A 26,172-nucleotide genomic window follows, 5' to 3' on the forward strand; every position below is an offset into this window, starting at 1 on the left:
TAGCTTTGGAAAGGAAACAGCCATAAATACCATGCATGCCGTATGTTGTTTTCGTGCAAATCTTTTCTTCTTTGATGAACTTGCTTGTGGTTTATTTTTTTGCTCAATTTTTTTTTCTTGCATGCTTGGCGCATTTGTTTATTCATTCTGCATGCTCAAGGCTTTGTTTAATTGCCCTAGACAACGACCATCCCATCTTCTGCGTATCCCTCTCACCGCCATGCTTCCTTTTCTTTTTCGAAGGAAATTCGGTGAGATCCCTCGTAGAAAGATTTAAAAGATCTTCTTTTCTACTGTTCTTTTCTAACCCAACAATCTGACACGTCACAAATGAGATGTGAGAAAGACAGTGTCATGCTTACAACTTATAGAATTTCCTTCTTTTCACGCCAGCTTTTCTTTGCTCGCGCAAGCCAACTACGACTCGAGTACAGCTAAGTAATTTGGCTGCTCGAATGGTTTGACGCTAAAATATCCACTCGCGCGCACTTATATATACACATTAACTCTCCTAGAGCATTGTATCCTTTCCTCTCATCTCACCAAACACCAAAGGTAGCTTTGGAAAGGAAGCAGCCATAAATACCATGCATGCCGTTGTGTTGTTGCACTAATAGCATGGGTAAAAGAGTCCGGATGATCCCCCAATTCCCTCAACGTCAGTTTTTCACATATTTTTTGCAAACCTCTTCAGCGTCGGTTTTTTAAGACTGAAGGGAGTATCATACAGGCAAGGCCATAATCTACGGTTTCACATAGTAGTATTAACTTTCAAGCAAACAACGCATCTTTGTTGCTACTAGCGATTTAAGTTTTATATTTTTTTAGTCATTAGGCTGATTTAAAATTTTAAAAAATGAACTAAAAATTAACTCCTACTCCCTGCATGTGTGACGTCCCTAGCTTCCTTTCGACGACCACCGCTTGGCTAAACATGCGTCGCTATCGTTGTCAATATGGCGATGTGATGGTTGAGAGTCTCTCTGATGGATTGTGACTAGGATGACCACCGACGGCGATGTTTTCAAGTGGGCATGCTCAGGTTGCCCTATTCTGAAATCATGCAGCTCGACTGTTTTCTTCAGAAACCAATTGCGCACTACAGGTGCGCATTCATGCGTGGCGAGATTCTGGACTTTGATTAGTTCCACTGTTAATCTATCATGCCAGGGAGGTGCGTAACTTCGTCGATCGTGCAGTGTTTAGAATGACGCCAGCGCAACTAGTAGGCCATCACGGCATTGACCGTCCAATCGAGATCTATTGAGCCTATCTGTTTCATTCAATAATTCCGGGCTAGAATGAAGCGACATGTGATGATCGAGCTGTAGTTTCAGACAAGAAAGGACCGGGATATATCCCCATTTCTTCAGAGGGAAAGAGATGGGTAAGGGTAGTCCTTCATACGCTACATTCCAGCAAAAAAAAAAAGAAGAATCCCAGCTGGACGTAGCTCGATCGGTTAGTTTCGTACAAGTTGGTGCTATGATTGACATGAATTGTCCAGTTGGAACTTGGAACGCAACATAGACACATGATACTGAGACATACAATTTTGATAGTGGCGCCATCACAGAAACATGAATGCATATTACTCCGATCTTTAATGTGGCACACCCACACGAATAACTTAGGCGATTGGGAACATCAGTATCTGAATGACCAATATCATATTCCAGTGGCATATCATTGCTCGGTTGGCAAAACTAGATGGAATTTACGAAAGCTAGCATATAATACTGACATGACAACATGAGCATGGAATTATTTGCACCAATAATTCTTGCTGGAAGAGTACAAATGCCCAACTATTAACCACTTGAGAAATAGTATGAAAGTACCGAATTCTTACATAACCAATTCAAACTAACAATTCGTTTACCAGTTGAAATATGCAACTGCTACATGAGTGTTCATAATCATGGAGGCAGGAAGTAGACTGTCGATGATACGCATTGATGTCCGGTGATCTGTCAACCTTGCAGTCTGGCTTACGTAACAGGCCCATAGCCAGATTTAATCTGACTAGAGCTCTCTTTTGCTAGGCTAAAAAGAAGTATTTGGGCTAAAACAGGTCATTTGATGAGCAACGGTCCTTCCTAATCCACGCAGGCCCAAATCTCATAGAACCCAACCTGTCCTGTCTAGGTTGAAACCCCATTCTGTTATGGGCCTCTTGGCCCAAACGTACAAGCGTACAGCCACAACTCGACGGCCCACACGGCCACACGCACACGAGACACGACGACGCAATTCGGCCCGAGACGAAGAGAGAGAAACGCGGGGTCACCTCGTGGCGTCGCCTACCGCGGCAAAACGCGGTGCGGTGGTGCCTCCGCAATGGGTTAACCACGTAAAATTATCGTCTACCTTTTCACTATCTGATATTTATCTATTTATTAACTTTTTATCTATCTTATATGTTTTTTTACATATCTTTTTATATAAATATTAACATAGATGAACAGTTCTGATAAGAAAAATGGATGAATGTATGTTTTATCATGACAGTTTATTTACATTGAGATTTATATAAAATAATAGATAAAAATTATAAAATAGATAAGAAAATTAATAAATATAAAAAATAGATAAAAGAGAGGATAGCGAGAGATAAGCCGTACTTGCAAAACTAGTTGGTGAGTTGCTTCCCCAGCCCGCCCGCCCGCCTGCCCCGGATGACGCCGACATCCGCACGCGGCGCGCTGGGGCCCATCCGCCGTACGTACTTCTCATAATCACGGACGCCTGCCGATATAACCGCTCCGCGCTTTTATCATATCAGTATATTACATACAAGTGGCCGTGGCTCTTATCTGGGCGTGGTGCTTTCTGGGGCGGGGGAGCGAGAGGTACCTTGTCTTTTCCGGCTCCGGCCGGCGCCATGTGAGACCTCGAGCCCGCAGGAGATCGAGGGTTCTCAAGGTCGAGCTGTTGCTGATTCTGTGCCACTGGATCCAGACGGAGGCTAGTCTTTTTCCTTCATCCAGTGATATCCAGGTATCCTACGACTTGGGTCGTGGTCCAGTTGTCCGCTGCGATTCTACCAGCAGGTTTTGATAATTCGACAGTATGGCCAGTGTAAATCTTAACTAAGCTCACACAAGCCGCACATAACTCCCATGGAGAAACGAGAGGTGATAAGCTATGTGCCATGTGGGATCGGCCGGAACGAATATACTTTCGTAACGACACGAGTCTAAGTGCATAGGAGCGAACGGCTACTTAGTAAGGTATACCAGCGTGATCTTGTCGGTCTGAGATTCGATGTGAGCGTGTACCCCATTTAAAAACCTCAATATAGCACTGAGAAGAGAACTCAACTGTAAAAAATAAAATAAAAATAAAAAAGACACGAGTCCAAGTTAGGCTGGCACCCGGCTGCCACCGGATGCCACCGTTCTTGTGCTGGGCCACCCACGCGCCAAAAGCCACCCGACTCAGTGGGAGGAGGCGCGCACCGATCTGACGTTAAGTTCCAAAGCAGAAGCACCACCCGGGATTCCCACCCCCACGGCCCCACCTCCTCCTCCATCCACTTTCTTCTCCTCACTCCTCGCCGTGGTCTCCAATGGGCTCAGCTTCAGGTGAGCAACCACCACCCAACCGATGCATCGCGCTGAGCTTATCAGTTGTGCTACACAGTTACCGGCATGGGATGGCGTGCTTGATTGTCCGATCCTGTGAAGCAGATGATCTCAGGGAGCACCTGCTGGACGTGGACAGGCCCGGGGAGAACGGCGGAGGAGCTGGGGCGGCCAAGATACGGGTGCGGGGGCTGCGGCGGCGGGCGGACGCGACCGGCGAGGAGATCCTGCGGGGCGTCGACCTGGACGTGCCGCGCGGGCTGGTGATGGGCGTCATCGGGCCCAGCGGCAGCGGCAAGTCCACGCTGCTCCGCGCGCTCAACCGCCTCTGGGAGCCCGCGCCCGGCGCCGTGCTCCTCGACGGCGCCGACATCTGCAGCCTCGACGTCCTCGCGCTCCGCCGCAAGGTCGGCATGCTCTTCCAGCTCCCAGCCATGTTCGACGGTACGTGCGTGCCAGACACGAAAACTCGGCTTAATTTCGTGAAAAGCTACAATTTTTACGCCCCGGCTTAATTATGTTCGATTTGATGTCATGGTGAACAATTGGTTTGGAATTACCCGAATAAATTAAGCAGAAGTATAAAAAATTACGTTTGACATTTGCATTGTGCAAGCTTGGCTTCTTGAATCGACTATTCGGTGATTCGCAAGAAAAATAAATAAATCGATTTTTTGGCCTGCACCAGTTAGCAGCGAGTAGATAGTTAGTGGGCAATCATGATAAACTACTCACATGACCATTTCTAGGTTGAATAGGTGAAGAGCCTCGCTGATAAGCAAGGTGTTTCCACTTGATAACTGTGATGGGCATGATAGAACTGAAGGTAATTTTGGGGTGGGCGAGCATGATTCATGCCATCATTCTTAGCACGCGGTGATGATGGTACAGTTGTTAGAAGGGAGGAGTTTGGTAAGCTAAAAGAATGCCTGATGCCGTTTACATATTTCAGCGGAATCTTGCTTGAGGGCGCCATTGCTGGACTCAAGACTTCTTGATTTGACCCCGGTGATAGTTTATTAGCCAAAGTACAGTTCTGACAAGGATAAAACATACTTTAGGGCTGCTGAGATCTGACCTAGTACCTTGCCAATATGCAAAGTACAATTGTTCTTGCTCAATGGCACCGCTTGCTAATGTCATTTGAGTAGTACGTGGCACAATGGCCATCGACAAGCCCTAAACTTGTTCCAGGCTGCACGGAAAATCATTTCTTTTCCTGGGCGTACCTGGTATCTTGATATCTGGACGGTGCTCCTCCCATTTCATCGAGTTTCGTGCTCCCAACTTGCTGCTTTTATGTATTTGCTGTTTCATTTCCAACTTTGAAATATAAATCTATTGAAACAAATATTGTATACTAAATATGCATAAAATTAACTAATTGTCGGTTAAAACTTACGAAATTTAACTTTTTTTAAAACAAAATATCTCTTACATTTTTTAAGGGACGGAGGGAATATTTCCTATTGCTGCAGAGAACTTTCTTAAGCAACAGATTTGAAAATTGGAAGGCATGTAAGCTGCCAAGTTGCTGAAGGCATGTAAGCTTCATCAAGCCTTTGTGATTTAGCACTGATTTGTCTTCCGCATGCTATTCCAGGTACCGTTGCAGACAACGTGCGCTACGGGCCGCAGTTGCTCGGCAAGAAGCTCACGGAAGCCGAAGTGCGGAACCTGCTGAACCTAGCCGATTTGGACCCTGCTCTGTCCTCCAAGCCGGCCTCCGAGCTGTCCGTCGGCCAGGCGCAGCGCGTCGCCTTGGCCCGCACCCTCGCCAACGACCCCGAGGCATGCGAACGAACACAGACGCTTCTTCCTCCAACTGTTTTCGCATGCCGTCCTACCGCTTCTGACAATTTGCTGCAGGTGCTCCTGCTGGACGAGCCGACGAGCGCGCTGGACCCCATATCGACGCAGAACATCGAGGAGGCGATCGTGCGCCTGAAGAAGACGAGGGGGCTCACCACGGTGATGGTCTCGCACAGCGTGAAGCAGATCCAGCGCATCGCGGACCTGGTGTGCCTCGTCGTCGACGGCGAGATCGTGGAGGTGCTCCCGCCGTCCGAGCTGTCCGATGCCAAGCACCCGATGGCCCGGCGCTTCTTGGAGCTCAGCTAGAAACTGATCGCCGCCTCGATCTATCTGCTCTGAGCAAGAGGAAGATCCAAGAATATGTTGTCTTCCGTGTAACTAGGGTTTGTTACTGTAATCTTGATACGATGCATCCTTTGCTGTTCGGCGAGCGGGAAGTCAGATGGTCAACTGATCTCATCTGATGCCCTACTACGTTTTCATGTGTACAAACTATAAAAGTATCTTTGGGAGCTAAGAGTGTGTGTAACATGAACAAATTCTTGGATGATTTGCTCTATCTTTGAGAGTTAAGCACCCTGCTTCTGAAAACTGTTTAGCCACCAGCATACACACGAGAGCATCTATCTATTATCTTAATATTTAAGAAGAAAAATGAATTACTAGTTTCGCTGCCAAGGTCACAAAATTTGAAAAAAAAAGAATTTAAATCACTCGTTGTTATAAATATCTAACGGTCTAGATTTAACAAAAAATCCATATCAAATACGATTAATAATTAGATATATTCAAAATTAAAAGATATAAAAAATTAGCAATTCAATTTTCATACAGATTGGAAAGCAAAATATCAAAACAAAAAGTCCACGTTCCATCTATCTATCTATTTAGACGGTACTTACAAAATCTCGTCTCCTTTTTAGAGTAAATTTCACAAAACTACACTATAATTAGAAAAAACTATTACAAAATTACACTTGCAAAAACCAATTGAAAAAAACTACACTTTTACTAACATAAGTATAATAAAAATACACTTTGAAGAGTCAATTTGAAAAAAGCTATATTTATTTTGTCAGTTCATGTCACAAAACTACACATTTATGCTCATTTTGTATCGTAAAACTGCACTTTTTTAAGGCTTGAAAGTGTAGTTTGCGATACGAAATGACAATAAATATGTAGTTTGTGATATGGCATGAAAATAGTAGTGTAGTTTTGTGAAAAACACTATTGATAAAAGTGCAGTTTTGTGAAACTAATTTCAAAAAGCGTAGTTTTGCGATAGTTTTTTCCAATTTTAATGTAGTTTTATGAAATTTACTCATTTTCTATCTAATGCATTCGAGTCAGTAACAAAGGCTAACTGGGTAACAAATGCATATATATTCACTACTATAGAAACTATTTTTAAAGGCGGTCTGTAACCTGTTTTTATAGGTGTTTAGCGTAACCGTTTGTAGTAGAAGGCCTGTGAAAATGAACAATTTCCACAGGGACAAAATAGATCGTCTGTGAAAATAGTTTTCACATTCTTAATGAACCATATGTGGAAATTATTTTTACACGTGACGCACTTTAGCGTCCGTATGCAGATAGATAGATTTTCACATATAGTTTTTTTAAGAAACCGTCTATGAAAATATATTTCATTAAGAAAATAATGAGCATATATTTTATTCCCTCTAGATTTTAACACATTTTCAAGACATATTTCAACAACATTTGAATGAACATAAATACAATATTCAACACAAGTACAATAGCATTCACAAGTACATATATTATCACAATTTACATCACAAGCCAAAATTGCTAAAAGTCATTCCTCTCCCACTCACAAAGCCTCGGATGGCTAGCCAATTCGCCTCCGAGATTGAAGAATCTGCCACTCTTGTGGATGACTTCGTGCATGATGAACCGGCACATGTCACGTTGGACGTTTTAGATATTTTCGTCTTTGAGAGGTGTGGGTACGTTCGATCATCCGTGCATAAAATAAAAACATAACCAAATAAGAATGTTTAAGCGCAATGATGACTTACGTCCTTGGGGTTCGTTGTGTACCATCTCTTTACCAAAAGAAACTAGCAAACATAGTATCCACAAAGAATGGTATCGAAACCTTGCTTATGCCACTTCGAATAAAAACGCAACATATTCGTTAGTTCAATAAGACTCTTCATCATAAATAGTGAGATATAAGCATTAGAAATGTGTTATTACCAGAAAGTGTGTACGAACCGTCATCGCATCCAGCTTAATCATATCGTGTATCTCACCTTTCTTTATGTACCACTTATAAGCTATATTCGAATGTCAATAAGTAATTATCAATTAATAAATGATTTATAAGAATTTTATGTATGGAGATTTTTTTTAGTTCTGTATAACATCGATGAGATCTTGGTAGCATTTCTGGGGGAGATCGACTGAGTCAAGTATCACGAGTCTACTCGACTTCGATATCTGCATTATACAAATAAAGTGGTCACTAAATGAATACTTATGTTAGGTTTTTGACATATTACGCTTACTTAAAGTTGTAGGGAGGCATGATGTAGTCCTTATCTTGTTTTTCTAGCATAGCCTTTCCTATGTACGTTGACATTTTAAGTTTACATGATTTGATCATTTCTCTTATGACCTTTGCTTTATTCTTGTTACTTTTTCCCTTAATTTGGGGGTCATCAGTCCTCGACTTCACGATTAAATTGGGCTAGAAAATTCGTTGCGGATTAATGAATCTGATTGGAAAATTGCATCCTATAAAACAAGTCACTAGTCATTAGCTTTTATAGCATACATTGGTAGATATATGAACATAGGGGTAGATTGTGTATAGTTATAGACACCACACGCTTATAAGATTGATGTCAAGTTTGTCGTGACGGAACAAAGCGTGCATGGCCTAAAATTCACCATGAGATAGGAGTCTCCACTTAGAAAAATGTTAGAGGGAATATAATCAGTGATTATAGAGAACCCCGCTCGACATGCCCTCATGTACTATTCGTGAAATCTCCTCATCTCCCATATACCTTCTTGGAGTTGAAACAATGGCAGAAATAGCTTGCCATTATCATATTTCTTAAGAACATCCGGTGTAGACAAGAAATCCAACTAAGTAGTACTTAATATTTTGTTAGTCTCTTTCGCAAGATCGTCCTTCCCTGGAGATTCCTGAGCGGATGATGTCTTTGCTTTTGAGGACAGAAGCTACCTTTTCACAGAGATGTTAGAGTATTTTTGTATAGCGTAACCATGATAGGGACTCTCCGATGCTCAGGTGAAGGTGGTGGAGGCGCAGACGCTGGAGGCAGAGATATTGGAGTCGTAGACGTTGGAGGTGGAGGTGCCGAAGTCGTAGATGGTGAAGAATGATGCAAAGATGGTTGAGGCGGAGATACTGGGCATGAGGTGAATGTGCCTGAGGCGAAGAGGCTTCGACGCTGGGGAGGAGGTGCCTGAGGCAGAGATGCCAGGCGCGGGGGCTGTTGTGATGCTGGCGATTGTGATTGCGGGTGGCTGAAGATGATTGGATCAACATGTTTAATCCTTGACAAAACCTCTCAAGATCAAGTGTGATTTGATTATGCTTAATTTGTCCCATAATTTTTTGTTCTTGCAGTCAGAACATGAACAATATATTTCTTTTGTATTCTTAGTCAAAACGTTCTTCTCGACGGGTTCAATAAAAACAGAGAGTCTTTTGATGTATATTTCTCCATATCTTAGCGCATCGTACATGCATTCTTTGTCCATCTTTAATTTCAACCATAAAATTAGATTAATTAATTAAAAAATTATAATAAAAAGATTTTTTAAAAAAAGGGGAAAATAAACTTTTTATGATTATAATATGTCTACGCAATTGAATTTACATTGGCGCAAATTTATAACTCAAAATATGTGGATTCATTACTTTCTCTCCCTATCTAGATATAGATCTATTCAAAAAATCCTCATTCAGAATAAAACCTCATAGAGGCTAAAAAACATCAAATTCAGCTATATTTTTGAAATATAATACTAAAATCATGTGAATCTACATAATTAAATTAATATTGGTCACAAATATTAGCTAATTCGATGATCTATATGACTAGAACCATAAGCATCTTTGATAGCTACGGATGAGATACCCTTACCTTAGATGGCTCATCCTAGAAATTCAAAAATAAAACATTGTCCCTCTGTTTTCAAAATCTGCGATCGCTTTTGAGCTCTACTGTTCGAACACAACGAGCCTTTTTATTTGAATCGAGCTCCCCGCTGGAAGACACTATTTATAGAGAAATTATCACAGATAATTTCCATAATAAACCGTTCCAATTAATCGGCACACATCTACATGCAAATTAAGTTCGACATAGCAATTGGACTCCTTCGGTTTCACGTCTTGCCTCATCCGTTTCGGTAGTACGCAACTCCATCAACCGAGCATTCATCCGGAAATTGGAATCCAATGATGAGAAAGAACCATCCATGCAAATAAGCAAGTCCGCACTCCTGCTATGGTATACCACATGTATGTTCATACGTGATTGGTCAAGTCAAAGATTTTCCAACTGCGAGCGTTTGCACAAATAGTAAGTATCATAGCAGTGAGATAGCGGGAACCTCTCACTGGTGCAACGGTTGGGAGAGCAAGGTCTCAGCCAACCTGACTGGGTGCCAGGATTCTCATCTTCTTAGGGGTAAAGTTGGGATGTCTTCCCTGGCACTCTCATTCTTCACAGGAGTAGTGAGATAGCTGAAGAGAACATTAGAGATCTAGGAGGAGATGAAGTGAGATTTAAAATTTTCACAAATTTTATATTGTTCATGTATCTTCTAATCGGAAAAAGAAAAAAAAAATCTAGATCACTTATTATTATGAACATTTAACGGTCTAGGTTAAATCAAAGATTCCATATCAAATACAATTAATAAATAGCTAAATTCGGAATTAAAAATTATGAAAAAAATAACAGTTTGATTTTTATACAAGTTGAAAAGAAAAATATCTAAATAAAGAGTCCAAATAAAATAAAATAAATAATAATTAAAATTGAGGTTTAAATGAAAAAAGAATAATTAAAATTATGGCGAGACTAGTTATGTTATTAGCGTGAGATGTCTTGCTAGTTCCCTTTTAATTTGCATACTGGCTTCAGCGATGATCATTTTCGTATGCGTTGAATGTAAATTGGAAAGGAGAGCGTGAGAGGAGGGATGGATCATCAGGAGACTGTAAGCCCTTATATTGGATTTGATGGCGGACCATCAAACAAATATGAGCGGTTTGATTAAACAAATATGAGCGGTTCCATTAAGTGTTTGTGAAATACAACGTCAAGAAATACAACATCAAACACACTGGCTCCTTTATAATTTAGATTAGACAGAGTATCTTTAAGATATGAAACCTTAAGATGACTGGTACTATGTATTAAACCAAATATGTATGTATGACAGTATGAGCTATCTGAGCCTCCATAACGAGGATTAGTTACCTAGGCCTCCATATTGGTCCATGATATCACTGTACAACTAGTAGAAGAGGTTGCCTTATAAAAGAAACACACGACAAATTATTACGTCTAAATGTTAGAGTTGTATAGTGGGGCCATCTATATACATCTCGGGTGTTTTAGGACCCCTTGGCACTTGAATTTTTGTGGCTGTTGGATCAAGATACAATAGGCAAGGCTTTCTTTTACCTCTTCACCTTTCTTTCTCCTTTAGATCATCTTCCTCCTTGCTTGCCCAACCCTCCTCCTTCTGTCTCCGATGGCATCCCTTGCCAAATCTATGATCGCAGTTTACTATCATGCTAACCTCTCTCAATTTGACACCCTCACCTCATCCCTACTATCCACCGTCCATCCTCCACCACCCCAGTTAGCGGCGGCCTTGCCACATTGCCACCCCTCCTGAACCATTGCTATCATCGAGCCAGCCTACCTCCCTAGCTATCCCTCTTTGCCCAAAGATTAGAGGGTCCTCACCAGAGAAGCCCTCTCCCTCAACCCTAATCCTTGAATCCTACTTCGTAACTCTAATCTCACTGTAGTTTTGTTGGAGTCTCGCTAGAGTTGGAGAAGACCCACCTCAACATGAATCTCAGCACAGATCGGGTGAAAAGCGGGTGATGGAAGGAGATGAAGTACTCGAGTGATATACAGCTTTTCAGATAGCGAATACAATTGTATTTTCAAGCATACCCAGTAACCGGGGCAATCGTACTAGATTCACATGCATGATACTTGTCAATTGTGTAAGAAGAAACCGTGTATTGCAGCAATCGAATCCAAGAAAATACTGCTATTATCTCCACATAAACAACAGGTAAATGATGAAATAAACAAATCAGCAATAACATCTTCGTTTGTTTAAGTGATAATCACAAGAATCAATGATCAACAAACTAGAAAGCAACAAACCGGAATACCTCACCATCCAATATCAAACACCACACAAGTCAAACCACATATCACAACTCAACCTTCCCTCCAAATCAATCAGCTTGACTTGCCCGGGCTGTCCATGACGGTCTCGAAGGCCCCCACCAGCGCCTTCACCTTGCTCTTCTTCTTCTCCAGCAGCTTGCTCTTGGCCTCCTCGATCACGTCGTTACTCCGCGCCACCTCCTTCTTCTTGGGCTGCTCCTCGTCCGACCGCTTCTCCATGGCCGTCTTCACCTTGCTCCCCTTGAACGTTAGCTTCGACTCCTCGGGGACCGTCGTCTGCTTTGACGCCCCGCCCTTGTCGACTGCAATCGCCGGCGTCGCTGGTGCTGATGCGCTCAGCAGCGTCTCGATCACCGCCTTGTCCTTGCTAATGGCTTCTGTAATCGGCGTTACGGGCTCCGAAGCACTCACCTGTTTAGGCACTGTCTCCACGTCCTCGAGAGCTTCTTTCTGCGGCGTTGTTGGAGCTGACGCGCTCGATCCCACAGCTATCTTTGCCTCCTCGGCAACCTCCTCTTGCTTCTCGATAGGCGTAGGATATTCCTTTGGTTCTTCAGAGATGACGCTCGTTTCTTCCTTTGGTTCTTCAGAGATCACACTGGTTTCTTCCTTCGGTTCTTTAGAGATCACGCTCGTTTCAGAGTTCTCCATGGTCTCTTCGAGTTTCGGAGCCTCTTCTTGTTGCCTCTCCTCGGCCTTGGTCTCCTCGACCACAGTCTCTTCCACCGTGCTTGTGGCCGATTCATGTTCTCCTCCCGGAATTGCTGCCTCCTTCGCCGCTTCTTCTAGAACGACGGCCGGTGACTCATCTTCTGTGTTCTGCTGGCCCTCTGTCTCCGCAACCGCACAACTTTGCGGCGTCTCTTCTTGCAGCTTCGGCTCCGGCGTCTCGACCTTCACTGGTTCAGCCTCCTCCTGTATGATCTTCTCCTCCTCGGCGGCCTCCTCCTTCTCTGCTTCTTCCTTCGGCTGTTCTGCACTAATCTTCTCCACTTGATCTCTCTCCTCCACTGGTTCAGCCTCCTCCGGTACGATCTTCTCCTCCTCGGCGGCCTCCTCCTTCTCTGCTTCTTCCTTCGGCTGTTCTGCACTAACCTTCTCCACTTGATCTCTCTCCTCCATTGGTTCAGCCTCCTCCGGTACGATCTTCTCCTCCTCGGCGGCCTCCTCCTTCTCTGCTTCTTCCTTCGGCTGTTCTGCACTAACCTTGTCCACTTGATCTCTCTCCTCCACGGTCGTGATGTCAATACTGACAACCTCCTGCGACGTCGCCACGTGCTGTTCGTTTTCCTCAGCTTTGGGCTCCAGAGCAGCCTCCTCTTCTTGCACTGCAGGAGGCGACTCGGCAGTTGTCTCAGGCTGCTGGTGCTGCTCGTCGACGGGCTGGGCTCTCGCCGTCTCGCCCTTGGCCTCGGCGGAAGCACCGGCTCCCTCCTTGCCGGACGCCGAAGCGGCGGTGCCAGAGCTCGCCACCTCCTTGATCTTCTTGCCGCGGGACTTGCTGCTGGCTTTGATGGCATTGGACGCTTTCTGCACCAGCTGCCTCGGTAACACAGAGGACCACCGCGACGTGGACTTCACCGCCGGCGCCTTGGCCTTAGTCGTGTCCTTGGGCGTGATCGGCCGCGGCGCGCCCAGTGGCTGCGCCGGGGCCTTGTCGGCGGACCGCCTCGCCGTGGCGGCGGGTCCCTTGGAGGAGGAGGAGTATGACGACAATGAGGACGATGAGGAGGAGCTGTGCAGGGACGAGCTCACGGTGGGGCGGAGGAAGGACGGCATCGGTTTGTCGGACGCCGCGGATGAGCGGCCGGTGGTCTGGCGTGACGAGTCGGAGCTGCGCGGGCTCGACGGGGGCCTACCGCTCCCGCTCTTGCTTCTTGGGCGCGTACCGTCGCTCGACCGCGGCGACGGCCGGGTGGCCATGGGCTGCTTCTACTGCAGAACAAAGCAGAGAGATTTACCAAATGGAAATTTTGCAGGAGCTTACATGCTAACACGTATTTTGCCTGTCAGCCCAAGGCATCATGAGCTGTGTTTTGGGAGATTTTTTGTTTTCTCAGCTCCGATTTGTATATACTTGACCTTGAGATGTTGTTTTACAACATGCATGCCACTGATCTATGTTTTCTTGTGCTCTGTGACAGACGCTCCTGGCACGTTGTGGAGCCATTGATCTTTTCTATTAAAAGAAAAAACTACTCTCCTGGTTTCATGTCCATTTGTACTCCAACATTGTCAAAACATTTCCATCCAAATATCTATTGCGCATGTAGAGTACAATATTCTGTTATCTCATTTGTTTGGGTGCTGTAACATTTCACTTGTGATCCAAACAAAGGAACTTGTTACAAGTATAGATCAACCAAAATCAACGAGTGCTTTTCGAGTTTTTGCAGATGAACCTAAGTTCAAATGGATTTTTTTTTTTCATTTTTGCAGAGGTCTTGTGATACTTTTCTCCATCATGATAAATATGCAGGGGAATTGTATCGATTCTATCAGAAGAATGGCTGCAGAGACTCAAGTGAAATGAGGATAAAAAGAAAAGAATTGGATGGTTCTAATGCTTCTTGGAGCCACATAGCAAGATAACGCATCAAATGTAAATCATGATTTGCCATGGAACTTGAGGTCTATACGAGCAAATCCCTTTGAAAAGAACAAGAACATCAACATACCTCGAACCCAGTGAGATCAGTTCATGGTTGCTTCACAACCACAGCCACAGGCATCAATATATCATAGTCTTGTTTGCGTGTCTCAAAACCAAGAGGAGTGGAGAAACGGTCGTACCTTTGTAAGCTTGAAATGGCCAAAAATGGCGTGACTAAGGGGAAAGGAGGAGAGAGGACGAGGGCAACACGATGAGAAAAAGCCGGGCAATGGAAGAGCCCCATGTTTCCAAATAGAACTTGTCAAATAGTTAGAATTGCAAGGTCAATAGTTGACACCTGGTGAAACATCCATCCTCTCACGGTTGCTCTCCGTTTGGCTATTTTTACACCTCCGATCCTCATTCCTAGGGTGATTCTAGTGTTAAGTGACTGCGCCTCTTCCACATAATAAAAGAGAAAAACAAAGAACCTAGCTAAATATCTGTGACCAAAAGTTGTGTGGCCAAATTTTCTTAGATAATAAAAGTATAACTTCTAGTATCTATACCAACGAGACGTGATGTGACATGTGCGCCCACAAGTTGACCAGCGTTGGGTAGAAGAAGGGGAAAACAGAGAGCCGAGGAAAACGAAAGTGGTGAAAACGTCGGCATGACACTATCCGAATAAAAATGTGATGATCCAAGGATCAAAGTAGCAGACAAATTTGATCAAGCAAACTTTACTTTTTTTAAAAAAAAATCAGCAAACTGCCAAAACTTGGTTGCACAAACTTTGTCTCTTGTGGAGATCAACCGGACAGGAGATTAACCCCTTGACCTCTTCCAAATAAAAATGCCATCGCATAATTTTTCAGCTCTGGGGCTCAACACGGGTAGTTTGGGCCGGCCTGGTTGAGCTCCACCACCGGTGGCGTTTCCTCCGCCACCCGTGGGCTATGGGCTATTTCTGCCAAGCCCCGCGCCCAGTGGCCGGCAAACGATTCACCGACCGCTCCGTGTCCGTGTGTCGCGCGGGGCGACGTTTCCTCCCGCCCTTGCGTCGCAGACTCGCGGGCGCCGAGCAGCCGGGCACGCATCATCATCGACGCTGCCGTTGCGCCCGGCCGGCTCAACGGCGGGCTCGGCGCTTGCGCGTCCCGTGCACGTCTCCCCGCGTGCCCCCGCCTGCGCGTCCAGCACGGCGAGCCAAGCCAAACCGCTTCTGATTTCAGGACGCCAAGCAATCACAACCGGATCACAACCACACACTCCCGTCGACTCCAACCAACCATGGTTGGATGCGGTGCTCGTTCCATCCTCCGCCCTGCGAGCTGTACACGTATGCTTTCGACCTGGCGGAAGAGAAGTGCGCAGAAAGTTGCACTCGATCGGGTGGCTGGGCTCGTACCGAACGGCAAGTACGACTGCTCCATCGATCCGCTGCCCTGGGGCCATGGCCGGATACGCCGTGCTCTGTGCCGACAGAGCACGCATGGTTTACGCCGGCGTCATACGCTGTCATGCGTGCATCGCAGCATGATAGCCTGTGGCGCAAACACAATTACTGCAAGGACACAGTTCGGTGGCCAGCACATGCGTTGATCTCACTCGGCACAGCCATGGCTCTCTGTCCTTCCGTGTTCAAAGACACAGGCTAGCAACTTAGCTTTAAATTTGATACAGGTAGTGATTATAGATGAAGCCTGTACATGATTTACGCTACAGGACTGGGAATCTGGTCTCCTGACAGGATCCCGTAATCCGGCTGATTTCTTTCCATGTTCGAGCTCACATCGCAGTGTGCCTGTCTGCCAACACCATTTCAGCAATCATAGTCTGAAATCGGACTCATTTCTGCTGGCTAAAGCTTGGTGGTTTGAGTTCCAGGACCCGCTTGCCATAGGAAACACAGCAATAGCTAATAGCCTGTTAGTTCAGTTAAGTATACAGATGCCACTATATAATTGGCCTCATACTAACGGACGGCAGGTGATGACATACTCATAATTCATCATGCCCATCTAGTGGCCTAAATCACCGCCCTCCAACGGCGCCATCCACTTTGCATGATCAAATGTTCAGAACGAACTATTTGTTTCTCTGCTAAACCTGTAGATTCGGTAAAACGTTTTCCCGTTGATTTGCAATCGGCGATGACATGTAAAAATGCCTCAATTTTTTTAAAGAATTTGTTTTGAGATCCAATTTTTTTTAAAAAAACTCGGAGATCAATGTGAACCTGAAATACTAAAATTGTAGCGTGCAAGTTCTAAAGACTTATCTGGCAGGAAAGGAAGGGATCCAAACCAATTGCAAAAGCTGATTGCCCCTTTGAGAAGCAATGGTGGCCAAAGGCAAAGAACTAAGCACTAGATGCTCACTTTGATCAAAGGAAGGCACAACCAAAATGCGCAAAAGGCACAGGATATGACAAAGACGGAGGCAAAGAAGCAGATAGCTTGGCCCCAGAAGAGGATTGCAGAATTCGAACAAAAGCTGAAACAAAATCATTCTAGATTCTTTGAGAGGAATTAGGGCATATCGAAAGAGAACCTCTTCTTTATATTGGCATTTACAGAAATTCAGTACAAAACACGTCCATAGAATGAACATGAAGCTAGCAATATAAATAAACACTTGTTAGGAGCTGTTGCAAGCAAAAATGAATTGAGAATTGAGAGAGAGAGACAGTATTACAAACAAAGTTTATGTAACAGTGTTACCTAGATACGGACACGGATGTAAGAATAACTTGGATTCAAATATCCAATTTAGAAAAAAAATTAAACACATAAAATACAACTCATAATCTAACATAAGTGTCAGAATACGACTCAGATATAGAGTATCCGATTTGGAAAAAAATGGACACCGGTGTCCACATGTAACCACTATGCACAACATTGTGCATGCCATCATCCGCCACTGGGTTTATTTGGCCCGCCATTAGTTGTCCACTTTTCCTTGTCTCCTATTTTTGGTTAACACGTATATGTATACATACACGCTGCAGAAATAAACAAGAGCACACGCGTACTGCAGACATGGAGCTTTCTGTTTGGCCCGTTACAAAGCGGATTATGTTCCTTGAGATGGAATTTTTCTTAAAGAATTGAGAAGAACACGTTTGCGTTGCGTTGCTGATCTGGTCTTACACTTGTCCCGCTATTTTATTTATTTATTTTGTGAGGGACTTGTTCTGCTATTTTATTTATTTATTTTGCGAGGGACTTGTTCCGCTATTTATTTATTTATTCATGAGCTACCTACTCCAGGTTTATTTTTTATCATTTTATTTCGTTCTAATTTACAACTGCAATAGCAACTCATGATCACACAAGTTCATTCTCAACCCAACCTAACCCTTCTTTACACCAACTTAACTCTATCGATTTGTGAGAGTGGATATATGTATATTGGCTTGCTTGTGATGAGTTATTGATAACGGTTGATTTGAGTTGATTTTGATTGGCACAAGTGTGTTTATGTGTGATTTTACTTATGGCTAACCATTGTGGGAGAGTACAATGGAGTTGGCGTGAATCCAGGAAAAGAATGATCACCGAATAATTCGGTGTCAGGAAATTTGTATTTACCGGATAGTTTAGTGTTCTAAAGGAGCAGGCGTCAGAGCATTTTTGTGAAGAAGCCAAAATGGAGTTAAAAGCACCGAATGATCCGGTGTTGTGCTGAAGCTGACGTCGAAGCATTTTATCTCTGAGGAGAAATATGATCAATACACCGGATAGTCTGGTATAAGAGCACTGTGCTCACCGAAGCATTTCCTGCAAGAAGAAATTTTGGCGCCAAATTTGAAGAGATCACCGGATGATCCGGTGATGAGTTCAAAAGAGCGCTGGACTAATTCTTGCAGAGTAGTTGTCAATCATTGATTAAGTGGAGTTGAACTCATCAGACGTTCCAGTGATAAAATGGTTAACACTGAAAGATTGCGCCAGACCTTTTCTTGCAGAGAGCATTTTTTTTTTGTGCAAAATGGATCTGAGCACAGCAAATGATTCGGTGTTCAGAAATAGAACACACCAAAACATCCGGTGCTCACGTTTTCTACAAAATGAGTTCTAAACTGTGGATTTTTGGTTTGTGCTAACCTGTATATATTTTGGAGTATGGAGAAACATGTTTGTTTGTCTCATGGTGTATAGGTTATGGATGCGACTTGTCGGTCAACAGTGAGATGATCGGGGTCAAACTGGAGACTTGGTACTGGACGATCAAAGAGATCGGGCGGAGTAAAGAGTGATCCTGATGGTACACGTGGAGGTCAAGCAAAGCATGCATGGAGAAGGATGAAAACGACGTGTTGACAAAGTCAAGCAAAGAGGATTCGGTACAAGTGATAAGGTGACCCGAGGTATCGGGAGTAGAAGAGACTTGCCGGTGGTCAAGATCGCAAGACGGAATACATGTATCAACATCAGAGCGCTTGCTTGAGGCAAAACAAGTGACGGCTAGTCACGCTTTGAGAAGCGTGCTAGGGTTTCGCGGTTTGCCACAAAACCATGGGAGGACAGGAGGGTCACATGGTATCATCATGAAGCTTGTGTTGAGGTAAATCTAAGTTATGAAAAAGTCATGGCCTCGATGGATGGAACGAAAAATGAACTAAAATATCCCGGTGATAGGTATGAGTGCATTACCGGTGAGGGGTATTTTAGGAATAAGGAAACTTAAGAGCCAAAACACCTCTCTAGGCTTATAAATAGAGGGGTAGAACTGTGAGAGTCTTGAGTCAGCCGTTTGAGAGCCTGGTGATAGATTTTTGAGGAAAGGAGAGAATAAATTTAGTCTTTGTAATAAATTAGAGTGTTTTTTAAGAAACAACTTTGTAATATATCGAAAATAGGGCTAACCTCTGTGCTTAATAAAGATTATTTTCTTGTATATGCTCGTGCTCATCTCCTTCTAGTCTACTCCTTTTGGTTCTCTTGCCTTCTTTGCAAGTTTTTCTATTTTCGTGTTGATTTTCGTTTTTACCTTTGAACTACAATCCTTTCACCTTAGGATGTTGTTCTTCCTATTGCTAAATTTATAAAATTCACATACTCATGTATATGAGAATCTCTTGAGTTACCTTACATCTAGATCATCAACCTGAGAGTTTTTTTTGTTTGGTGATCATTTTTTTAGTTTTTTTTAAAGTTGAGAGCTTTCAAGTGTCAAGACATATGGAATGATCTTAAATGAAATCTAGGGTTTATATTCTTTCGTGAAGTCATGTTAGCTCAAAACCTTCATTTTGAACTTTCTCTCTATTTAGCTTTCGCTTGTGTGTTTTTGAGGAGCGTTATGTGAACACGGAGATGTCATCTATTTCACAAAAAATTTGTAAGATGCATATTTACCCCTGTAGTCGGCTATCTTAGTCCTACAATTTGTTTGGGGTAATTAAGAAGCCAATGTGTTACCCGGTCATTCCAACAGCTGAAAAGTTTTAGTCGAAATGACCCCAGTGTTTAAGCACCACTTTGCAGTTGGTAGTTTCTTTTTGGAATATTTGCGGTTGGTGGTTGGTGCTTGCTACAATTCCTCTTGCTTAGTCAAAAAAATGGAAAGGAAAAGAGTTGAGTTCTCACATCACTGGAGCAGCAGCCATTAAAAAAAGCTCTCCTGAAGTAGACATAACCAAGCATTGGTACCACAGATCCTGTACATCTTTTGTTCTGACAGCCACTGTTTACCACAGTCTAGATTAGAGGAAAGATGATTAAGGCATGATTTAGGAGTTTACACAAGCCATCTGTTTTTTTGGAAAAAAACTCAAGCAATCTGTTTGATTTGAGAAAGAAGTAGCAACTCATCTCGATCTCGTGTTAACTCCTACCTACTTGTCTTTCTACCCAAGAATTACAGGATACACATCCCATCTCCATTGAACAGTGAGGTGGATTAGGCACCTAAATCAACTGATCATCAGGAAATAATCCCTCACACCAAAAAGTACCGGAACAACAACATTAAGTACCTGATCAAGAAATCCGTAGTTTGATGTTGTCTAGATAATAAAATAAAATTATCATAGCTACTATATCCGAAGATGTACAAAGCCAATATATAGGTTGATGTTATATATATGCAAGGATTTCAAGTTAGGAAACATATGTTTTGTAAAGTAAATACTCGCCTTGTTCTCTAAATTTTCCTACAAAATTTCTATGGTCTAAACTTAGACAGAGTAGTTTTGAGCAGTTTCTATGCTATTGATTCGCTCAAGAGAATTTTGAAGCATCTCTCTGAATTTGGAGCAGGGTTTTGGGTTAATGCAAGGCAAGTTCCAAATGGCCGATATCTTTTCAAAATGAAAGCATTATATTTTCTCCTAAATTTGATCCATGGATAATGATGGATGGATGTAAGGACCTGCAAAAAGACTGGAAATGATGGATGGGCATAGAAAGCTACAGTCATTTTTCAAAAAAATAAAATAAAAAACAATCTTGTTCTCTATTTTTAAACCAAGAAAAAAGATTAAAAAAAATCAATATTGTCCTTAAACAGTTATACCTTTTCTTTTTTACTTCAGAACTGGATGAAATATCATGCTGAAATGAAAAGGTTCAAATGGATAAGCCACCAAGGAAACCTTGTTCAGAGCGCCGGCTGCTATTTCGTTTCTTCAGAGGAAGCAACGGCGCCTGAACGACAATCAGCTCATCCCGCACGAATCTTAGGGCAGTCCCAACGACGTGGATCTAGCCCGCCCGAGTCACAGGCGCCGCAGTCCACGACGACGACGCGTGCGTGGTGTGCCCAGTCAGCGCCGCCACGTGGGAGAGACGGAGCTCCGTTAACCCGTCAGCCGGGTCACGCGTCTTCCTCCGCGCAGCCGACCGCTAAATAAATCCGCCTCGGATCTGCCCAAATCGTCCCTATGTTCGCTCGCCGTCTTCCCCGGCTCCCATTTTCGCGAGGAGAGGAAAGGAAAAGGAATCAGGGAGGCGCCGCCGTCTTCCCCGGCTTCCATTTTCGCGAGGAGAGGAAAGGAAAAGGAAACAGGGAGGCGCCGCCGCCTTCGCTTCCAAGGAGGTACGGCATGGGTGGGATGCAGGGTGCCTTTGATTAGATGTGGGAGGAAGGAACCTTAGAAGTTGTAATCATTTGATCGTTTCTTTGTTTGGTATGCTTGATTTGGGGATTTTGGGGGTCAAAAGGTTGAAAATGCCTGTCATTTCTTTCCCAAATGAACTGTGAATATGTGTTGATTTGATTCGAAGGTTAGGCCTGGATTTGGCTGCTGCTGTTCTGCTCTTTGGCATGGCTTTTTAGGACCTTGGATTAGTGTACTCAGTTGTGTTTTTTTTTCTCTCTTTATCCCCCCGGTTTGGTGCACCTGTTTAGTTTATGTAGGAATGTAGGGAGATTTTCTCTCCAGAAATCTGGTTATGATATTTATATTTATGAGTTCAGTTGTGGAATTGCGAAATGGAATTTTGTGGGCGGGGCTCTGTTGAAATTATTCAAAGCCACATCATTCATTCTTCGATGGAGGATAAGAAATGTGAGAGTGTCATATATTTATCCTTATGCTACGTGTTTGGTATTTGCAAACTTCTTTCCGTTGGTACAGACTTATTGCCAGGCTAAAGATTCTTTTAAGAATTCGAAAGAAATCGCTTAGTACTCGATGCTAGATAGATGAACGCTGCCTCCACGTGCTCGATGACCCCAGTGGTTCATGCAGTATATGGTCTCAAGAATGCCTTTCGTTCTGCCTATATTGCATCACAATCTAACTATCTAACTATTACAATTTTTATGAGGTTCTTGATCATGATGTGCCTTTGATGTGGTAATTTCAATTTGTTGGAGATAACAAGCGAGACAAGAGCAGTATAGCACATAGGAGACCTTCCCTGTCCCTTTTGCAGTCAGAAAAACTTAGGATGCGTTTGACTTTTTTAGCTTTAAAGGCGAAGAAGAAATGTGAAATGTGATCGTGGTCGAAGATAACTGACCCTGTTATCCTATGATGTTGCAAAGGTAAATAAAGGTACATATACAACTCTCATGGAGCAGCGGTGATTGTTCTTAACTAACACTAGGTCCTAAGTTGATTGTTTGGTGCTGTTGTTGGAGATTGGTAACATTACCTTCTCTACCTTTGCTTTTCTGAACTGCGTCATGCTTCGTGTGTATATGGGTTATCTTGTTCCTTTTTTTAGCAACATTAGTTCTCCAGGAGTTGTTTGTCGCTAACCTTTATCAAATTTGGGTTGCAGAATTCTAGCAAAAGAATTTCTGGAGAAGATATCCACCTCTGTGTTTTTGTGCTGCATTTTGGTATGGAGGAAGCTTCCGGTAGATCCACCAACCCAGTTGGGTTTCTTAGACGAGGATCTGGCATCTCCTTGAGAAATCAAAGCGATGAGGAGAGGCCAAGCCAGTACAGCAATAAGCCGGGGAAGACTACAAATCTCAATACTATGAAAGCCAGATGGGCTGACAATAAAGGGAAGCCAAGACATTTACATGAGCCGTTTCAATCACCAGGCTCTAAGGCCTCCTCTTCAAGCTCCTCAAAAGGTCCTGTTAGAAAATATTATGAGGAAAAGCAAAAGCTTTTGGCAGAGGTACACAGTTCTGAAGGCAGTAACAGAAGAGCTGAGGTCAGACATCTGCAGAGTGGCAAGAAAGCTGTTGTTTATGAGGATGGGCATCCCTATACTCGGCAGAATGCATCAGAGGGTTCATCATCCTCAACAATTACAGAAGGAGGTCTCCCAGAAGAACCTGATCTTGAAGTTTTAGACCCTTCTGTTTCTTCAGGGATTTCTGCACATACAGTTGATTCCATAGTCAGAAATACTTCATTGAGTACTAAGCCACGTAGGCAGAAGGATAAAGAAGAATTGAATTCAGGCAGATCTCAAGTTGCTTCCACTTTTGTTCGTCGGCGTACTGCACCTCAAAGTTCCACCATTGGTGTCAAATCATCAAGCGGTGCTGGTACTGCCAGTACCGGACTGCAGAAATGTGGCCTAAAAAACCTTGGTTGCACTTCAATATCAGATGTTTTGCCTTCAGGTTGTTCTTCATCTGATTCTGTTCGTAATAGGAGGGTCGAAGTTACGAAAAAGAGGCCTTCTGATGGAGAAGGTTCGTCAAGATCAAGAGGAATGAGTGGACAAGCCAGTTTAGGTCAGCCACCTGCCATTTATCCCGGCAGTACTGGAAGTACTGATCCTAGAGCTAGAGCTGCTGAACAATCAGCTTCCCAACAAACAGCAAGGACCAGTAGCAGAAGTTTTCAGTATTCTGCAGATTCAGGAAGGACTAGGCGATCTTCTACTCAGCCCGTCAGGGAGAGGATGCCGGGTGAAAGAGAGGGTGGCATATTTGCTCTGCGTGAGACTGTTACAAGGGTTCGCCATGTAGGAAGGGGACATTTTTCCATGGATGATGTTTCCCCACAGAGATTAGCAAGACCTTTTCACGCGAAATTGCCTCATGCAATTTATTCATCTAATCGCCAAGGCTCAAGTAGTCATACAACAAGTTCTCGTCCTGAGGGAAGCCCTCCACAAATGTTCCATGGTCTGCTTCCGAAGAGAGATGGCTACAGGCGCATAAACATGGAAGGAATTGCGGAGGTTGTTTTTCCGAAACTTCTTACATACATGATTTGAATTTTTTTCTTTGCCTATTACAATAAAATTTGTCAAAACTATAATACATTTTTAAGGATACTGTTTTTTGTTAGATGCTATAATTTCTTGGTCTGACGAAGGAATAATTATTGTGATATGTGCCATGTTTACTGTCTGTAGGTGTTGCTAGCTTTGGACAGGATTGAACAATATGATGAATTGACTTATGAGGTTAGTCCTTTACCTTGATATTCATTTTCTTCTCATTTCCCAACCTTGCACTGAAATATATTCTGTATAAAAAAATGGCAGCAACTGCTGGTGCTGGAAACTAATCTGCTCCTTAGTGGCCTTGGCTTGAATGATCAGCACCAAGATATGAGATTGGATATTGACAATATGTCTTATGAGGTATTACTTTCATCATGTCGACTCCATTATTTGTGCAGATTTAATATACTTGGAAAAAAGGTTTAAATTTGCTTAGTATTATGTTTTTTAGGAACTACTAGCTTTAGAAGAGCAAATTGGCTCAGTGAGTACTGCCCTTTCTGAAGAGCAATTCGCCAAATGTGTCAGCCGAAGTGTGTATAAAGCAAGAAATTCAGAGCGAGAAGTCAACAAGATTGTAGTAGATGATGTGAAATGCAGCATATGTCAGGTATTTGTTTTACTCAAGAATGCTAGCGATTCTATGATCCTTTTTTTTAGAAAAATAATGTTAATTGCCATGTAATTTCTAATGGAAAAATTGACAATACAACTTGATGGTACGCTTAATGTGTTTGACCTCTTTTTTTGCGGAAAAGAAGAGTCTACATTTCCTGACAAATGACAAAACATAGGCCAACTAGAAAGGGAAACATGTGGTAACAAATTGGAGTTACATAAGGTGCACAAAAGCAAAGGAAAGAAAAGTATACTTATGCTGTTGAAGCCTGTATCTAGGATTCTTGTCTTCCCTCACTCTAAAAACTATCTATGTTCCGATTAAAAAAAGAAAAAAATATCTCTGTGTGTTTGTTTTCTGACATATGACATTCCTTAGTCATTACTTTTTTTCCCAAACTAAAACCATTACTATTTCAAATGAACAAGTATTTCCTTGAACTGGATGGTTATTATTTTCAGCCGCTTGCATTTCTGACTGACACTAACTGGATGTTGCAGGAGGAGTACATTGAGGGTGAAGAAATTGGTAGGATGCAATGTGAGCATCGGTACCATGTGTCGTGCATTCACGAATGGCTCAGACAGAAGAACTGGTGTCCAATATGCAAAGCTTCAGCAATACCCTCGGAGATGGACTAGGGGAACACATGAATCTGGGTGGTTCAAACTCTAAAATAGCATGAATTTATCATGAAACTGTTAGACATTATAGATGCTGACCCAATTCACTCCAATATGTGAATATTATAGACTGTCTCTCTTGGAAACCCCTGTAAATTTTTGTTATTACATCTCGTTCCCTTCATCCTTGTGCATATGAACTCTGCCCGATCGCTGTATGGTCAGAAACTCACAAATAATCAATTAAAAGCTGGTTCTCTTTTATTGGAATTGTAATTATAATTTATCGAATATTTCCTGCTACCCTATGTATGCTTTGCAAGTTGGTTGTTGGGCTGATTCATTGCATCTTTTAGGCTTCCTAACCCATACGGGCCAAGATCGCATTATACATTTCTAATAGTAGCACAACATGCTTTCCCTCACCCTCTCAAAAAAAAAAAAAAAACATACTTACCCTAAAAAAAAGCGCCAGAATATATAATCTCTCATGCGTTGTTTTAGTTGACTTGTGTATTCCGGGGAGGGGGGGGGGGGGTGGACGGGCAATTGATAGAAATTTAATCCATTAATATCATTACTTGTGCATTTGAATTTTGATCTACTCACCATTGAATGACGTAAACAGACGGTGGGAGCTTATTAGTCATGAAAGCAATTTCTATTTTCTATTAATTGGTGTCAGCATTTGAGTATTCCTTCATTTTTCTTTTCAGAAACCTGCTTCTTCATTTTTCTTGGTAGGCCAACTTAAATAAATATGATATTCAGAATTGAGAGGACTGCTCCTATTACCTTTGATGATGTTGTTCTGAATA

At 43.0% G+C, this 26,172-nt stretch overlaps 3 protein-coding genes across 7 annotated transcripts; 2 read left to right on the top strand and 1 right to left on the bottom strand.

Moving 5' to 3' along the window:
- The first annotated feature begins 3,440 nt into the window (after nucleotides 1-3,440).
- On the top strand, nucleotides 3,441-5,978 carry LOC133930022 (protein STAR1). 2 transcript variants are annotated; one of them, XM_062376710.1, is made up of 3 exons: nucleotides 3,441-3,587; nucleotides 3,693-4,031; nucleotides 5,191-5,978. In XM_062376710.1, the coding sequence occupies exons 1-3, from the start codon at nucleotides 3,572-3,574 to the stop codon at nucleotides 5,706-5,708; spliced, it is 873 nt and encodes a 290-aa protein (XP_062232694.1). In that variant the 5' UTR covers nucleotides 3,441-3,571; the 3' UTR covers nucleotides 5,709-5,978. The 2 variants fall into 2 exon arrangements, with proteins under 2 accessions (XP_062232694.1, XP_062232696.1); XM_062376712.1 differs by lacking the exon at nucleotides 3,441-3,587 and having other exon boundaries at nucleotides 3,594-4,031; nucleotides 5,191-5,378; nucleotides 5,457-5,978.
- A 5,736-nt stretch (nucleotides 5,979-11,714) lies between these two features.
- Nucleotides 11,715-14,948, bottom strand: LOC133930307 (uncharacterized). 3 transcript variants are annotated; one of them, XM_062376940.1, is made up of 2 exons: nucleotides 14,651-14,948; nucleotides 11,715-13,792 (listed from the first exon to the last, which is right to left on the bottom strand). In XM_062376940.1, the coding sequence occupies exon 2, from the start codon at nucleotides 13,778-13,780 to the stop codon at nucleotides 11,909-11,911; it is 1,872 nt and encodes a 623-aa protein (XP_062232924.1). In that variant the 5' UTR covers nucleotides 13,781-13,792; nucleotides 14,651-14,948; the 3' UTR covers nucleotides 11,715-11,908. The 3 variants fall into 3 exon arrangements, with proteins under 3 accessions (XP_062232924.1, XP_062232925.1, XP_062232923.1); XM_062376941.1 differs by having other exon boundaries at nucleotides 11,715-13,789; nucleotides 14,536-14,948; XM_062376939.1 differs by having other exon boundaries at nucleotides 14,536-14,948.
- A 6,362-nt stretch (nucleotides 14,949-21,310) lies between these two features.
- LOC133931402 (uncharacterized) lies at nucleotides 21,311-25,638 on the top strand. 2 transcript variants are annotated; one of them, XM_062378275.1, is made up of 7 exons: nucleotides 21,311-21,500; nucleotides 21,882-21,972; nucleotides 22,694-24,064; nucleotides 24,242-24,292; nucleotides 24,374-24,472; nucleotides 24,564-24,722; nucleotides 25,232-25,638. In XM_062378275.1, exons 1-7 carry the CDS (start codon nucleotides 21,346-21,348, stop codon nucleotides 25,370-25,372), a joined length of 2,067 nt encoding a protein of 688 aa, XP_062234259.1. In that variant the 5' UTR covers nucleotides 21,311-21,345; the 3' UTR covers nucleotides 25,373-25,638. The 2 variants fall into 2 exon arrangements, with proteins under 2 accessions (XP_062234259.1, XP_062234260.1); XM_062378276.1 differs by lacking the exon at nucleotides 21,882-21,972 and having other exon boundaries at nucleotides 21,365-21,500.
- Nucleotides 25,639-26,172: the final 534 nt, after the last annotated feature.

This window comes from Phragmites australis, chromosome 10 (genome assembly GCF_958298935.1).
Source record: "Phragmites australis chromosome 10, lpPhrAust1.1, whole genome shotgun sequence".
Classification (NCBI taxonomy): domain Eukaryota; kingdom Viridiplantae; phylum Streptophyta; class Magnoliopsida; order Poales; family Poaceae; genus Phragmites; species Phragmites australis.